Genomic DNA, 18807 nt, shown 5'->3' on the forward strand with positions numbered 1-18807 from the left:
ATACAACTGGTTCTTGAATTCTAAGATTATAATCTTTAGACACCACACACTATGTGATTTTTCTGCCGACTGCAAACAGCGACTGAGCCCAACTGGAACAGACCCGGTCCGACTGGGCACGATCAGCTGCCAGTAATAAATTCCATTCATAATCGGCCCTCACAATCGTGTAGTGTGTTCTCGGCTTCATAATGTCACTGATTAAGACAGGGGAGGTCTGTAAAAGTTCTAAGGGGTGGGTTTTCTTTATGTTAATGAGTTTTTCGGTGAGGGAGGGATGGGTTAAAGGCAGACTTGAGATAATTAATTTGCATGATCAAACAGGGTTTATTAAATCTCATTCTGCTTCAGATAATCTACGAAGACTACTTCACATAATCTCCTCATCTGAACAATTGATTTCTCCCGCTGCTATACTTTCTTTAGATGCAATGAAAGCATTCAACCATTTGGAGTGGAACTATCTGTGGGCAGTGCTAGATCACATAGGTGTTAGCTAGCTCTAACTTTATAAATATGATTAAAATCCTCTATGCTAATCCCTCCACCATTCTTACTGGCCAGATAAATTCACAATCCTTTCCAATTGGAAGAGGCACCTGCCAGGGTTGTCCTCTTTCACCTCTACTGTTTGCTTTATCTCTAGAACCTCTTGCTCAAGCTATACGTCAGTCAGAACTTATACTTTCTATATAAATTAAAACCACTTCACATCACATATCTTTATTTGCAGATGACATATTGCTATTTTTTGACAATCCAGTTCTATCAGCCCCCATGTTTTAATTTTATTCAATCAATTTAGTAATCTATAAGGGTACACAATTAATTGGACAAAGTCATATCTGCTCCCTCTCAATTTTTGTGTTGGGTTTGCAACATTTTCTGGTTTTATTCCAGTGGTGCATTCTTTCATATACTTGGGTATAGATATCTATCTGTCCTTGCAGGATATTGTCTCAAAATTTGAACAAAAACTTGGCTAAAGTCACCTCAGATCTGGATAATTGGATGCATCTTCCTACTTCTTTCCATGCAAGAACATCTGTTGTTAAAATGAACGTCCTTCCTCTTGTTAATTTCTATTCCTCTATGATTCCTTTACCCCCACCTGCTGGCTATTGGAAAAAACTTGATTCAGTAATCTCTCAATATATTTGGAATGGTAAACGCCCCAGAATTAAATGATCCACTTTACAGCATAACAGATCAGATGGTGGCTGGTCCTTTCCAAATTTTAAATTATACGCTCACTCCTTTACTCTTCGTGCACGTCAGCCTGGTTTAAACCAAATGTGTCAACATCACGATGGGCAATTGAAGAGTCTCTTGTTTCTCCACACAATACAGAGCACTTGGTTTTTGCTGGTGTCTCACTTAGACAATGTAAACTTCATTTTGGCCCTATCATAACACATTTTATTTCTACTTGGGGAACGGTGACCAGGAAGATAGAACCAAACTTGAGGTGGCATCATCCTTCACCTAATAATCACGTAAAAACGCATTTTACTGTCCACAATGGATTAAATGTAAAGTAAATTCCTTTGGTGCCATTTATGATAAAGGCCTGAAATCATTTCAAGATATTAAGTCTCTCTTTAATCTACCAGGAACCTCCTTTTTCATGTATCTTCGTATTACGTCACCGCTTCGTGCATATGGAGTTCCATGGGATGCACAATTACCTGTACATCCCTGCGGAACGTAATTCTCCCCACTGATAATTCTGTTATTTCTGCTTCAGTTATTTACTCTTTTCTCCTCAAACAATCATACAAACCATTATCCATAACAACTATCTGGTCTAAGAATATCAGTGGTGACTTACAAAATTTGGGAGACAATCATATCATCCTCAAAAAACCCAAATCATCAGATGATTCATTGGAAATTACTACATAGACTCTATCTGTCGCCTTTAAAATGCTTCTATAGTCATGTGTCACTTTCCCCAAATTGCAATTTATGTCCGCAGGGGGCACTCGGTACATGTTTACATTTTTGGGGGGAATGCTCTGCACTTTCTCTTTTCTGAACTCAGCTTGCTCATGACATATCATTTCTATTAGAAAAGGATGTAGTTTTGACTCCAGGTCTTTTCTTCTTAAATACTTTTTCTGAATTGGCTCTGTCTCCACAACAGAGAAACTTACTTTTGACTACTCTTATGACTAAAATGTTAGTCAGTCGCTGGGTTCCTCCCCATTCAATGATCAGACGTGTATGGGGCTTATCTTTGCTGGACATTATTTCTATGGAGCTATCTACAGCTCGTATCCATGGAGCAAGGACAAAGACTTTGAAGAACTGGAGTGCCACTTTTGACATCGTTAAATCTTTTGTATAATTTATTTTGAATTTATGTATGGTGTGGGTCTGCCTGGTGGGTAGGTGCAGGGGGATTATTATTTTTTATTTTTTACCAGCTGAAGAGGAGAGTAAAGGTAGAAACTCCCCAAAACAAGCAACAATTGGAATTGGCTGCATTAAAGGCTGGGAAAAGCATTTCAAAGGATGAGAGCAAGAGTCTGGTGATGTCTATGGGTCACAGACTCACTGCCGTGATTGTGTGCAAGGGATCTGCAACTAAATAATAGCTTTTAATCTTTTATATCTGCCTTATGTTCAACTGTCCCAATACTTATGCTCACATCAATGAGTGGGATGAACTCTAAAAGTACATGGTTAGATTCAAATGGTAAATATCATTTATTATGTTGGGTGTCCATATTAGAGATAATAACCATGTCTAGTATGAAACCATCATATTTAAAAACATGATATTAATCATATCATACAATAAAATATCATTTGTTGTTACTACTGTAAATAGATATTCAATTACCGTGTGCCTTTTACCCCGTGTGTGGGGTAAAAGGCGCCTCTTGCCACCTCATACCTTTATTAGATTTTTAAACAAAATAAACAACTTGAATGATTTATTTTCACACAAAATCTATTGCTCCATTAATGTTTAATACAACGTATATATATTTTTCTGCAATTATACATTTTAGGCGCAGTGAATAGCACATTTTTTCTTAAGGTGGGCCTTTAGCCCCATTGTACCCTATGAAAAGCGTTATAGCAAATTCATACAAATATTCTCCAAATGTCACAACACAAAGGGACCCAGAGGCAAAGGCAAGTCAAACAGAGAATTTATTGTCCACAAAAAGAACTCAGGCAGTCTGTAGTTCGCTAGCCGGATCAGGCATACGCAGAACTGGAAAATAATTCAGGAGAAAACTGGAACATAGAAGCAGACTTGACTTGTACGAGAGGGAGTGCGGTTCCGGCCAGAGTGGCGAGCGGCAACTTCCATAGAAGGCTGTACAGTCCGGAGGGCTGTACCCGGAGGCAAACGGAAGCTGGCCGCAGGCAACTGGGAGACTGGGCAGAGATCAGGTCAGACACTAGACAGAACTCGACTTGACCAGACAGGACAGGACTGTTCTTGACAAAACACAACAGAGTAACGGTAGTCAATAGAAAGAGAGCTGGCAGAATGGCTGCGAAGCACAATAATCTGGCAAAGAAGTCTAGTAACACACAGAGAGAAATAGAGGAGCAAATCAACGTCAAAAGGAAACAGGTGCCGTCCCAATCTGTGCGAGCGCTGATTGTGAACGTGAACAGCTGAGTCTAGGAAGCAGAGCAAAAAATAGAAAGGAAAAGAAAACTAGAATCAAACCCGGCTCATGACAGAAGACTGGCGAGAGCAAAGGAAGTCCTCGATGAGCGAGCGGTCCAGAATGTCCCGAGCTGGGACCCAGCTTCTCTCCTCCAGGCCAGGCCGTACCCCTCCCAATCGACTAGGTACTGAAAACCCCTTCCCCGAGGGCGGGTAGCCAACAGTCTCTTGACTCTATAGACCGGAGAACCCTCGACAAGGACAGGGAAGGTGGGCGAATAACGGGTTTAATGCACGAGACGTGGAAAACCGGGTGCACCCGTTGTAAATAGTGAGGTAGTTTAAGGGGGCTTTAGAGCGATGGCGATTAGCGGCCCGACAGGTACGTTCTCTAGTCTTACACAATGTCTTCCGCACCCTCTTCCAGGTAAGCTAGCAATGCTTAATAAGGGTTTGGACAGAGGAGACAGAGATCTCTGATTCCTGCGTGGAGAATAGCACAGTGTAACCACAGTGAAACGGAGATATCCCGGTGGATGACGACGGCAGTGAGCTATAGGCATATTCGGCCCAACCCAGCTGCTCACACAAGGAAGTGGAGTTGTGAGCAGCTAGAGTACGGAGCATACGCCTGAGGATCTGATTGACGCGTTCGGCTTGTCTGTTGAAATCCCGACGACAGACTGACCGTAGCTCCGATCTGTCGACAGAATTTCCTCCAAAACTGAGAGACAAATTGAGGCCCTCTATCGGAGACAATGTCAGTAGGTACCCCATGGATCTTAAAAACGGGATCGAACACTGCTAGCGCCGTCTCCTTGGCAGCAGGGAGCTTGGGAAGGGGGATAAAACGGACTGCCTTAGAGAAGCGATCAACGACTGTAAGAATTACCAAATTTCCTGCGGAGGGAAGCAAAGCCGTAACGAAATCCAAAGCGATGTGCGACCAAGGGTGAGACGGAATGGGGAGAGGGCGAAGCAGCCCAGCAGGGGGAGAATTACTAGACTTGGACTGGGCACAGACAGGACAAGAGATTACAAAACGGCGTACGTTACAGACAAAGGCCGTCCACCAAAACCCCTAATTCCAGAGTACCCCTAATTCCAGTATGCGCGACGAGCCTGGAGGCGTGACTCCAGAGGAGAACCACGGGATGAATGGACCTGGGGACAAACAGTCTACCTGCGGGACATTCTCGAGGAATCGTAACACGAGCAAGAGCCCTCTTTACCTGCTGTTCGATTCCCCGACCATAGCCACTACCACACGACCATCGGGCAGAATAGTCTCTGTGGCAGAGCCGTCCTCAGAAGAACCGAACTGACGAGAAACTGATGTAGTTTGACCACTACCTTCTCAGTTGTTTAAAAGATTAATACAATTATCAGTTTGATAAAATGTTGATAAGACTCGTACCTTCAATTAAAAAAAAAAAAAAGATATATATACATTTTTACATTTGTTACGTTTAATTACACCTTAGCAAATTTTGATTCAATAACACATGGTGCATTTATTTGTGCTTTGAATTACACATATTTTTGAATTACTGTTGTGAGCATCCGGTGCATAGATTTGTGAATTAAGCCTGTGTGGAGTCGTTGCATGTATTTTTGGCACATTTAGGGATCTGTTGTCTGCATATGTGGGATGACTAGACATCATAATTTCTGACTAGACATCATTATCAGAGAGCGTTTACAGGAAAACCTGGATCATTGCATGTGCATACATGCTGCTTCATAAATATCAAAGTTTCTGTTTTAGGATCTGTACAGAAATTCCGCTGCACCTCATTCTGTCGGCACTGCAGTGAGGACACACTGTCACAGAGACACATTCGGCTGCAGGCATCATGGCCATTCATGAAAGTCAATCTTGTGCAACCACTGACACAGACGATTCATACCACATTTATGTGCAGGATATAGTGCATAATAGATAGAAATCCTAAATTCAAAAAATTCTTATCAAGAATTCTTATCCTTCAAAATTGGTATCCATTAGGACCCCAAGCGATCTTTAGTGCCTGGTTACAATCACTGTAGGAAATATGTAGTTTAAACCACATTATAATGACAATAAATCTTTACAAATTTTTACAATATTCCTTAAGGTAACTATGTAAGTGTATAGTTCAAATATTTCAGTTATTTATCATGATTATTATTATTTATTAGCAGTTTATCAAGTGTCCAGTTTTTTTTTTATTATGCACTTTATTAAGCAATTATATACATATTTTAAATGAATGCCAGTTGTATGATCATACCTAATTTCTCACAACACTGTGCTGCCTTGAAATGTACTCTTCAGACTTAATACATATATGACTAACTAGTAGAGATAACATTTTAGTATATTATATGAAAACATAAGCATGACCAAAATGACCAAATTTGAAACAATCCATGCTGTGGGCGCTGTAGACATGGTTGTGCTGGTGTCAAATTTCAACTTTGCCTCCTAGTATCCTGTGGCTTCCTCTAGTGGATAACATTAAAATTACAGCTATCATTTGTGATTCACAGTAAACCATCCCTCCAAATTTGGGACCTCTGTGATTTATGGTCTCTAAATTTAAAGTTTAATGAAACAAAATGACACGCTCATTCCAAAAGGAAATCACCCACCCATATGATGTTCCAACCCTGTCTGAATTTCTTTCTGTTGAGCACAATAGAAGATATTTTGAAGAATGTAGATAACCCAACAGTTGCTGGTAGCCATTTACTTTTTTTTCTACACTGTGGATGTCAATAGCTACCAGCAACTGTAAAACTCAACAATTTGGACACAGAGATACTCAGAGACACCTGTATCTATGGAATTGAAACATATATGGCATTGATAGAAAATGAAGATTACAAAAGAAAAGTTTGTTAAGAACCAGAATATTAAGATAGGCCTCATAATAATTTGTATGTTACAGGCACTAAAAGGCCTACTGCAATTGTTTTTTCAACATATTTCATCATCTTTTTCTAGTTTTAACATCCATTTGTTTTTCAGAAATATCTCTTTAAAGGAAAAAGTGTATTATGCCTACTCAGTAAATAAACTTCCATGGCATTTAACTTTTTTTTTTTTAATCTCTATTTATGTTGTCTTGAACAAAATCTAAAATTTGAGCTGCTGGGTAAGTTTCTGGAATTTGTTTGATTTAACATGGAATGACCCTATAATAACAAACTGTTAAATGTCCCAACAAGCCTCTCAGCCAATCAGATAAGAGGACGGGAACTGTTATATTTCTGAATCTCCATGCAATTTTACATTTATTTTATTCAATATTCTTTTTATATATATTTTTTTTATTTTACGGCTTAATTTTACGGTTGTGTTCTGTGTTGTCTTCACATAGCTAAGAGATAAGATGATGATAATGAATGTCTCTTTCAAAGTTTTTTAATGTCACAGGACAATCTTGTGAAGCATGCTTTATCTGGTAGGCTTATATTAGCTAACGCTTGTTGAATTTGTGCTGGTCTGACAAAGTTAGACTGCAGCATTAAAAACGATGCAACAAAAAATTAAGTGTTTCATTAAATACTCAGTTCTAGCATAATGTTAACTTCTCTTCGTTTGCCTGCAGCGCTTCGGCTGACAGAAGAGTTAACATCACAAGGTGCTATTTTTCTGACGAAAAGAGAGATATAAAAATAAGTAAATAAATAAATAATAATAATAATAATAAAAACATGTAAAATGTTTGACCACCAGGGGGCGTCGTTCCCAAACTTTACTCGTACCTTCAAATCATGTCGCAAGTGATGCATTATGCATATCAGTTTTCCTCTGGACATTGCTGTCCTCAAACTGCTCAGGTAGCCTACCTCAGGGAACGATGGTGATGATGACAAAAAAAAAAAAAAAAAACTGGTGATAATACAAATATGTCATAAAAACAGTTTCTATTGACTTCAGAATTCAGAAACAAACAAAAAAACTGAAAAAGTCAAGAAAAAGGTGTCTATGCACTAAACCACTCTGCCTCAAATAAGAAAACATCAAATAGTGGCCCTTCAGTGCTGAGCCACTAATAGATGAATGAAACTGTTACTAGTTCCCATCCACCTGCACTATATTTGAAATGTGCGTTAAATGTGGTCACGTGGCTTTTGGCTTTGTGCAGGTCAGAGCTTTATGTCTTGTGTTATACGGAAATCTGCAATCACGCTATGGTTTTTGCATGCAGAATCACTGAAGAGCTTGCAGCACTGCAAACCATTCCGCTTTCAGTGCTGTGTGTTATTCCATTTCATCCAGAGATCAGTCTTACCTTAGATCCGCAAATGGTCAGATGTGTTATTGACGAAACTACCTTACTGTTTACGTTCAAACTCTCCCATACGGAATGCAATTAAGTTAATTATAGGCTACCTACAAGTGGTTGTAGTATGCACGAAAAGCATGCACGAGCACGAGAACAACACGACATGCACGAGCGACTCTCTCTCTTAAGAAATGCTTAATTGTATTTATTCGTGCATCGCAGTTCCATGCTCTTTTTAGCTATATATAATACACCTGATGACATCATCTGATCGTGATAGCAATTCATCTCTGGTTAAATCAAGCGACAAAAACACATACTGATAAGAAGACATAGCCTAATAAACAATTAAGCCTATAGCTGTTTGTTTTAGGATTCACAAATCTTTTATTTGTATTATTATTATTAGTTTATTTGGTTTTACAGTCTACATATTTATTTTATTGACAAGAGATTGTAATGTAACGAGTAATTTGCTTAGATTTACCTGCATCTTGAGGTCATAAAGCCCACTATCTTCCATTGCGTGGAAACAGCAAAAAACAATTACATTTAAGGATCAAGAACACTTTTCTAACGGCACATCACTAGTGTTGGGGAAGTTACTTTTAAAAGTAATGCATTATAATATTGCATTACTCCCTAAAAGAGTAACTAATTACGTTACCTAGTTACTTTTTATGGAAAGTAATGCGTTACTTTACTTTTGCGATGAATGTGATTAGATGAATATGATTATTGTTTGTATCTTCAGTGTTTTTTTTTTTTGTTTTTTTTTTTCTCTGAGAAGCCAAAGGAGAATTTTTACATTGCTGGATAATAAAGTTAAATCAATCAACCATTTAATCAATACAATTATATATATATATATAATTATTATTATTATTTAGAATTTCATTACATTTTCATTTAATTGGCTGACTATTTTTATAGACATTATTAATTTATACACAGTATTACTATATTCAAATAATAATAAGAAGAAATAATTTAAATAATCATAATAATCATAATTTTTTTTAAGCTGTAGTCTGCTCTCATTCAGGTTTAAATGTACAGACCTGGATTGCTGTCATGACAACAGCTCTGAGATTAGTTTTGAAGAAGGAAGGATTGAGTCTAAATCAAATTAAATCTAGATAATGCAGTAATTCATTTACAAAGAATGGGGCCCAGGTTTTGGAAGTTCAGCTTGTTGACATTTGAACTTTGACACAGGAAACAATCGAAACATTAGTCAATTTAAAATACTGCACCTGAAGATGAATATAGAGCAGTTATAGCCTTTTCTTAGGCTATATGGCACGACCTGCAACCTTTGAGTTTGTGGTAATGCAGTTGCTACTGTTGTTTTAAACATGATTAAAGATTGTTTAAAAAAAAACTTTACAGTAGTCCTGTGATTATGCTCAGAATGACAGTTGAAATCATATTGCTGTTTTATTGATGCTAAAGTTTACTGAGCATTCTGTGTAGGGTTAATCATTCACACTTCACATCTCAGGAACTGAGGATTGTTTCTTGCACGTCTATCTTGGATGGCCAAACGTGAACTTGTGTTGACATCAATACCTTGTCATGCTGAAATGCTCTAAATTATCAACAAAGGCAAAGGTTGATTATGAAGGTGAGGGATGAGGCCTTCAAAGCGAACCAAGAAAATGAACTCACGCTATCAAATATTTAATATCAAGATATGCCACAATGATGCAATTTAATAATGTATGTCATGCTCCCAGATCTGAGCCGTTCGTCACTGTTGACAGCTATTGCGCAAGAACAATGGCCTGATTTATTGCACTTCCATTTGTTAAAAAATAATTCTCAAAAATATCTAAGAAGACTGTCCACAGTTTTTTCCAACAAATTGTTGTTCATCTTAAAAAATATTATGTAATATAATTTAAAAAACACAACTTTTATCAATAAAATGAACACCTGTTACACATGTATGTATAGGTTTTGGTTTGATAATAATAGGAATTGATAAAAACATGGTCAGCACAGGTATTTCGTTGAGTATGTGAGTAAATTCCACTGGGTTCAATGAAAAGGTGTCATAGGCACTTAACCATATCTGCTATTTATAGAGAGTCTCTAGAATCATTGCTTTACAGCTCCAGTGTTTATGTAGAATTATTCTCGCCATTATAGAGATTATTAGTGGGTATAACTATTGTAATTGGAAGTTTATGATACAATAGCCTCGTAAACAACCAGCTGTATAAGTAATAGATAGACTAGACGGGTAATGAGTTTGTTTAGTGTAGTTTAAATGAAGATAGACAATTGGGTTCACCTTGTTTTACACTATTTACCCTAATTAAAAATCTATCAATATTTATGTTTTTTTTTTTTTTTTTATCTTAACCTCAAATTAGGACTGCAAGAAAATCTCTAGTAAGCAGTAATACTTTGTTAACCAATTTTCTGTGACGGCATTGCCTTTTTAATTTACCACTTCTTATGAATCTGAATAATTTAGACATTAAATGCATCAAGAAATTATAATTCATATTTGGGCTTCCTAATAAAAACTTTTGTACTTCATATAGAATTACATATGAAGAACATTACATGTTTTTGTTACTGTGGTGAGAATATTTTTACAACATGCCCCCCCAATAAACTTTATGGCCTCAGAGGCAGCTATCAGCAAGCTTGTTTATGCAATTCTCCTCTTACCAGAAATAGAGCAACGATAAAGAAAAATGGAACAATACAATGTTCTCTTACAATGCCTCTTTATTAAATAGAACACATTAGGATGCTTTTGTAGAAATATGGCATGCCACTATGTTTGTCTCATAGGCTTATTCATAATCAGAAGAACAAATGTATCACTTATGAGAACTCACAGTATACTGGTTTTGCAACTTGAACCATTTAAAGTCATCAATATGTCAATGTAATTTAGGATTTGGTGTTATCCCAGAACTTAAAAATGTAATAAAAGTGATTGTATATATGCATTCATACATGATATACACAGCAAAACCGAGTTATTCTGCTGCTTTAAGCAATACCACATTAATTATGTAGCTAAAATGTGCCATCGTTTCAAGATACAACAATTCAATCTGTTTCTAACAATATAATTTCTATTTCTGCTGCATGAACATGTGGTGGCCATAAAGAGCTAAAGATGTCGATCACAATCTCTTCTCTAACCTAAATATACCGTTCACAAAGATGAAGGTTCAGTATGGACATATGGACACTCTCTGAGAATGGACATGTATGCAGGCAGATGCATATTGTTTGCTCAACAGTCCCTTTCGCCTCGGCCTTTGGACGCCACACCCTGGCTTTGTTAACGCGGTCATAAAACAGGTCCTGTTGCGGCGACGCAGTAGAGGAGATATGTTCTGCCCGTCAAGCTGAGCTTCTCTGTCACACCATTGATAAGAGAGTCCAGAGTGTGCTTGATAATGAAATAGCTCACAGTTTCTCAGCATGCACTCGTCTGTTATCCAGCGATGCCGTTACACTGTGCAAACAGCACCAGCTCCTGCTCGAGTGCCGTCTATTCACTCGCACGCTAGCAGTTCTTCTCCATTTCGATGAAGTGCAGATAAAACCCATCTGACATTTTCCTCAATGTGTTCCTCGAGTGAATATGAAAACACCTTCAATAAACCTGACAAATCACAAACAGCTCTGTTTCTGATTTCCGTGGGAAGACACGAGTAAACAGATATGAAAATGGATGGCAAGTCTGAAATGAATCACTTTGCCACAATAAAACATATTTTATTCATACAGATTACTTTAGAAATATACAGTTATTTGAATTCACTTTTACAATCTCAAAACATATTAAAGTTTACAGTGATGAGCAAGACAACAGCAGTAATAAAGTACTAGAATAAAGAAACCGACACGACCAGACGAATATTACACAAGCTTTCAGATTCATGTGTGCTTCAAATGTTGCTGCATTACTTTTCAATGGTTCTTGACTACTTTTTATTCATATTTCTTTCACAGTCTTTGTCACGGTTGCCACATTCGTGTTGTGTTTTCATTGATGGGTTGATTTGAAAGTACCCTGTGTGTGAAAGGGCTCTTTATAAAAACAGCTACCAGTCAAAGTCTGCACGTCTTCAGTACTCTTCTTTGATAGTCATTGGCATAGATGGTGATACCAGGCCACCGCTGCTGCTTGTGACCATGGGAACATTGCCTGGCAGGACTGAACCAGGTGGGGTTGGTGTGGTTGTGGATGCTGGCTGCGGCTGTTGCATCTTCTTTTTATTGACTTTCCTCTCTTTAGCTCGCCGGTTCTGGAACCAGATCTTCACCTGTCAACAACATGCCATAAGTAGTACTGAAAAAAGGTTGTTCCTAGTAAAAGTTGCGTATTATGTTTCATCTTTGCTGCATTACACACCAGTGATCCCAATCAGCTTCTACACGCTTAAAAATAAAGGTTCCCAATGGGAGGGTTTACAGCGTTGCCATAGAAGAAACATTTTTGGTTCTCAAAAGAAGCTTTCAGTTAACAGTTCTTAAAAGAAACATTTTTTAATTTTTTGTGGAATAAAAATGTACAGAAAGGCAATTTATTGGCATCTATGGTTCTGTGCAGAACCTTTAACATCCATGGAAACTTTCCATTTCACAAAAATTTCTTATTTTTTTTTATCTTTATTTGTAAAAGTGTACCATGGATATTAAAGGGAACCAAAAAAGAACCTTTTTACAGTATGAAGAACCAATTGTACATTAAAAAGATTCCATGGATGTTAAAGGTTCTTCATGGAACATTCAATTCCAAAAAAGAACCTTTATTTTTAAGAGTGCATAAAGAAACTTTAACATCCATAGAACCTTTCCATTCAACACAAGGTTCTTTATAATAGAAAAAAGTTCTTAAGATTATTAAATTGTTCTTCACGTTCAAGAATGAAATGCTTCTTTTAAGAATTGTTCTTTGAAAGGTGCTTTAGGGAACCCAAAACCTCTTTTGGAACCTTTATTTTTAAAAGTATACCAAGGTTCTTCATGGAACCAGAGATGCCAATAAAGAACCCTTTTATGAAGAACCATTTGCACATTAAAAAGATTCCATGGATTTTAAAGGTTCTTCACGGAACAATAAATTCCAAAAATAATCTTTATTTTTTAAAGTGCATGAAGAACCTTTAACATCCATGGAACCTTTCAATTCAACATTGGATTCTTTATTGTGGAAAAAGGTTCTTTAGATTCTTAAAATGTTCCTCACACTAAGAGAAAAAAATGGTTATTTTAAGAACTTTTGACTGAAACGTTCTTTGGGGAACCAAAAGTGATTTTTCTGTGGCATCACTGCAAACCCTCTATTGGAATATTTATTTTTAGGAGTGTACGTGAAGAATATGTTGTCTAAGAACATGATGCCTGAAGACTGTATTAGAGCAGCTAACCTGTCTCTCTGACAGACCGAGTGTTGTTGCCAGTTCGGCCTTTCTTCTTATTGTGATGTAACGGCTGTAATGAAATTCTTTCTCCAACTCCAGACGCTGATGATCCGTGTACACTACCCGGTATTTGTCTTTTGTTCTGGTCTTCCCTCCTAAATGACAAATGACAATTATTTAAACAAATAATTGTGAATTAGTCCTGATCTACATGACCCTTTCCTTTTCACAGTAGGCTCTGATGAGTATTTTATCACGCGACATAAAAATAATTTTAGTGTACTTTATTTTGCAACAAATTGCTTGGCATAAATGTAAATGTATTCTGTGTAAATCTGGTTCCTTTCAAGGCTTAAGTATTAAGTATTTTTGACTATAGTATATATGACTATAATTAATTATAATATGATAGAAATAAAGAGTACATTTTTTAGTTAATGTTTATCTTTTCTATTAAAAAGTAACTATGGGAACACAGTGTTTGCTCCCTTAATCAAGCCAATCGTTAAGAGCACACATATATAAAACACCAAGATGTCCATGTTATAAAGGTCTTTGGAATCATGTCTCTATATTTCAAACTTAGTTTACCCTGTCAGCGGCAAGAGTGGACTTAAGTGGCTACCAAGTTAAATATTAAAACATGAACGGCAAAGGGAAGGACAGCGCCTGTCTAGGGCAACAGCCACAGAGGGAGGAACTCCAGATAATTAGGCTTCTCAACCATAGCATCTTCACTGAAAATCTCACTAGAGGCCATAATCTCTGGGTATCATTAACCCGGCCTAGTGACTCTCACAATCCTCCATTTAGGTATTTAATTGTGTTATATATAAAATACATCTTAGTGGTTGGAACTTTAAAACAATAGTGACAGTGAGCTAATAACATCATTTGGGCTTTGCTCCAGACTTCTCAATAAGACAGTCTGGTTACTGAATTGTATGTTAACTGTTAGCTTGAGGAATTGCCTCAAGATTGTAATTTATGGCATATTCATTTTTTTGCATTAGGCCATGCAAGTGTTTGCACAGAAATAGGTCTAACTAAATTTATAACTTTTCTTAAGCTTGCCTGAGATGCAATGGTATGGCATACATATGAGGAGGAATTGAGAGTTAATTGTCGCTCCCTGTTCCAGTCATAATAGAGAGGATCCTGAGCTTATATAAAATACCTTATTAACAAAGTTTTTTTTTTTTTAGAACTTGCAGTAATTACAATAATTCCAGATCTCCTTGGTCGGAAACATTAGCCCCAACTGTACATGTAAACATTACATTTTCTTTTCATATTTTTGTTCAGTTTTCACAATCAGTGGGATCCACAGAATTGAACAGCAGGCATTTGGAGACATTTCCTCCAGTCCTCCAGTTTTTTTTTCTGTTACATATTGTGTTGTTTTCTAAAAAGGCATAATCCTATAAATAATTAATCTTTTTTATTTATTCATTTATTTTCTATACATTTTTTTCGTTCATTCATCCTTTCTGCTGCTTTATTAGCTACTAAATGTTAATTACACATGCGCATCCGTGTATTCAGCAACTTCTCGGCATCCGGACAGAAAAGAACAAAGAGTGACATCAAAGCAAAGAAACTCACACAAATCACTATATTAGCATGACAAACAAGTGAATACAGAAGAGTTTGCTTCTGAACCATTACAGGACCGAGTTTAGCAGTGGTTTTCACGTTAATAGCAGGCCTTTATTTTATTTATTTATTTATTTTTTGCGATCACGATAGTTAATATTCTCTATAATAATTATTATATTGCATTTGTCAAAATATAATATTTTCATTTATAGATTTCAAAAACGCACCTGAGTTTGACGGCGGCGCGCTCCGACGCATCCAGTCGTAGGGGTTCCGTCTCTGAGAGTTGGGCGAAAGCTGACCGACTGATGTGTTTAAGGAGGATGGAAGAAGGCCAGGCGCTTGAACAGACGAAAACTCTGGAGGACTGAAGCCCAGCTGACCAGTGCTCGAGGTCGAAGCTCCAGTTCCCGGCCCGTAAGGTGTCCATTCCTCTCGGGGAGGAGGGTACGCGGGATTCCAGGCTCCTGTTTGGCTGTGGTGAGGGTCGTTGGTAATTCCAGGGACGTGATGGTATCCTGTGAAGTCTGGATACTGAGAAGGCGCGGGGACAAAATTCTGAGGGTTCAGGTTTAGGCTGGTGTGTCTTACGGAATTAGGGTACATACTGGTGTCCTTCTCCAAGAGATAACTCACGTACATTTTTCCGCCGGATGACTCCAGTGCATAATATGCACCCAAACAATTGATCTTGGCTCCTTAGACCCAGGTTTCCCTATAACCTGACGGCTCCTCTACCTGGCCAGATTCTCTGAACCCTCCAGCCTCGGTGGCTGCTAAAGGTTGAGATGTTGACGTCACTTTTATGATCTTGATGATCACCCTCCCACGGTATAGAAACTGCCTTGGTGATGTTCCAACTCAGAGAGGTCCACGAATCTAAACCCATGTATAGGCTTACATGCACTCTATATACATTACTATATAGGAAAGTAATGAATATAGAAATATTAATGGATTAGCCTACTTGCGAATAAAATATAAATCAGCCTCTATTTAACAAGGAATCATATAGTTATTTTGGTAAGGTTTGTTAAAATATTTTTCAGAAATACAAATGTATTTCCCCAAATTCCTTGTGTGCACCATCATATATGGTTCGATTTTATTTCAAGTTCAAGTTATTCTTATTTTTGTTTTCCTAAGATTGGTGTTTTAATACATTCATGTTGTTTAGTTTAGTGCTATTTTTGCATTTGTCTTTTTTATTGGAAACATGGCAGGAGCTAATTATTATGAACTTTAATTCTGACGTGGCCTTCCATTTTGCAACGTTTTAATTTCATTTGACATAAAATAGAATAGCCCAAAAGCATTTGTATAGGGCTTACTATTTTATGATTTAATGACATGAACTGTAAAATATACTGTGACTTAAATACCGTGCCGTAATACAGTGTCGCTGTATTTTTATGATACGATGCAAACCGGTTTTAGCATAAATTTAACAAAACATTATTATCGCAATCAATATACATAATATTATTCGCATGCATAAGTTTACACACACGCACACGACATTCGATTATCAGTTGATTCAAAACAAGGTCAATGACTGTCTACAGTGCGAACAAGACAACATAAGATCATTTTACATTTTACGGGTGCGTGTTTTAAATGTACATGTCTAAAATGACATTTAGCAATCACATTGCATATATTAATAATACAATGAATGCTATAAAACTTAAATGTATTTTTGTGAACTGTACACATGGAACAGCCATCGGCGCAAGCCACAATGAAAGATTAGACATGATTATTCTATAGTAGCACATTAAATATTATAATACATTAAATACTAGATGTTGTTAAATTACGTAAGCATTTTAAGCATCCCTGTCTTCTGCACGGAAGACCAGGACCATAATTTCACCTGGACTTTCAAAGCATTTAATCTATGAGCCAGTTTTCAAGAAGAAATTGGACAGAGATGAAACTAATATAGCCTACCAAATTATTTCAGGATATCTCCTATCAGCTTTTATGATGAAAACATCTCAAACACACGGCCATAAAATTATGAGCTGTCCAAAAAAAACAAAAAAACAATTTGGTCTAAAATGAAAACAAGCCTAAGTGAGAAAAACTGAAATGTCGTGATGCATCGTGCTGGCCTCGGGCTCATTTATATTGCACGTGCTGCTGCTCAATAGTAGCATATTTCTGATTGTGTTCATGTTGTAAAGACTAACAAGTGTGTGTTTGTGGGCTATTAAATTTATAATCAGCTTTTATTTCACTGTTCGGCTAGAAAACGGTTGCCTATTGATAAGATAACGACGTGGAAACTACTTTCTTACATTTTAAGTGGTTTACATCCTATTTTTTATTGTAGTATTCAACCTTTACTGACCTATATCTTAAAAGGAGTTAGCCTACTTAAAATACACACGATTTATCAAGCTATTCGTCAAGTTATTCTTCAGGATTCAGTCATTTCTCACGGAGGAGAAATGTTAGTTTTGACTCGTGCTTTTCCTCTTGACTTTAAACATTAGCACTCAACTCTGAGATAGGAGTATCACATCTTAATGTCACCATCTGAAAACATGCAAACACTTTACAGTCCATTAGGCACAATAAACATGCTTCTCCGATCCCATGTAAAAGACGTCGAGGAAACAGAATAATGCAAACGATTTTGGTCAGTTCAGAAGGAGGAAAGGGTTTCAAAGCGATCCGAGAGGATTTAGAGGTGTGGGGTCACATTTCACATCCAAGTGTGACTTCCTTGTAATTGAAATGGGAAGAGCTTTCGGGAAAAAGAGAGAGAATATCGACTCTGGGGGGATTTAAAATAAAAATCTACATTTTATTAATAGAAATACAAATCTATTAACAAATAGGACGTAGGCCTATGTATTTTTTAATGTTAATTTAATGCATATTTTGACAAAACGAGATCAAATTACAAAGGGGTGAGAAAAACTATGCTTGTTTAAACACCATCTGAATTTGTTCCGTCTTACCAGGAGCAATAACCTACATTTAGCAAACGAATAAAAACTAAGCTTTTAAAAACTAAATGCCTATATTTGACATGCTTTAGCCTATTAATTGCAGTAACTGTTTTTTTTTATAACAAAACAAATAGCTACATTAAAAAAAGTCGTAACTAGTGAAATAATATTTCAAATGTAGGCTAATGTAACTTAATTTAAATGTGCTAATGCATAAGGAGATGGTTGCATTTGTATTTTATTTTCGGCTAAACAATATTAAGCAAGGCTGTGTTTGCACAATATCGTAGGCCTAAGTCGTACTATAGAAACGATCATCATTTTAGAATTACGAACTGTTTTAAAAAAAATCATCTTAACGTTAGTAGTGGTTGAAAGTCGTTTTAGATTTAGTGCCATGCAGACAGCACCTGCAGGACAACCACGAAATCACACCTAAACCTAATCCTGTTTTGATGCTTTATTTCATTTCTGTGACTTTATCAATTCAAGTCTATTTTGTTATCTATTGAGTCAGTTCAAAACTGCACAGAATAAATGCATTCAATAATTTAATAAATACATAAGTAATTTAGCTGCAAAATAAATGAAAGGTTAATAAATTTAGCCAAAATAAACACACTTCACTGTTTTGTATTTAGTTTGTGTTTGGATACATAATAAAATGTATGAACAGCTTTCAGCGATGACTATTGCTTTAAGGCAGTCTTGTTCTGCCAGGAAGCAGAGGCACATCACACACACACTGCATGTTCTTCTGTCAAATCAAATCACTTTGGTTAGTGCCATGCATGATAAGACAGTCCTTCTGTACTGTGAGAAGCAGGAGCAAGAGGATGCATTCAATCAGCAAGCTCCAAAACCTACAGCTTCCAAGAATTCTCCTTTGTTTGTTTTTTCCTTATGGTTTTGTGTAGCCAACTGCA

At 36.9% G+C, this 18807-nt stretch overlaps 1 protein-coding gene across 1 annotated transcript; it reads right to left on the minus strand.

Moving 5' to 3' along the window:
* Positions 1-12020: 12020 nt before the first annotated feature.
* Positions 12021-15560, minus strand: LOC306855735 (homeobox protein CDX-1-like; the record flags this gene model as incomplete). The annotated part of the gene is made up of 3 exons (XM_079394566.1): positions 12021-12218; positions 13326-13474; positions 15146-15560. The coding sequence occupies 3 exons, from the start codon at positions 15558-15560 to the stop codon at positions 12021-12023; spliced, it is 762 nt and encodes a 253-aa protein (XP_079250692.1).
* Between the last annotated feature and the right edge of the window lie 3247 nt (positions 15561-18807).

The sequence above is a fragment of the Barbus barbus genome (genome assembly GCF_936440315.1).
Source record: "Barbus barbus genome assembly, chromosome: 36".
NCBI classification, from domain to species: Eukaryota; Metazoa; Chordata; class Actinopteri; order Cypriniformes; family Cyprinidae; genus Barbus; species Barbus barbus.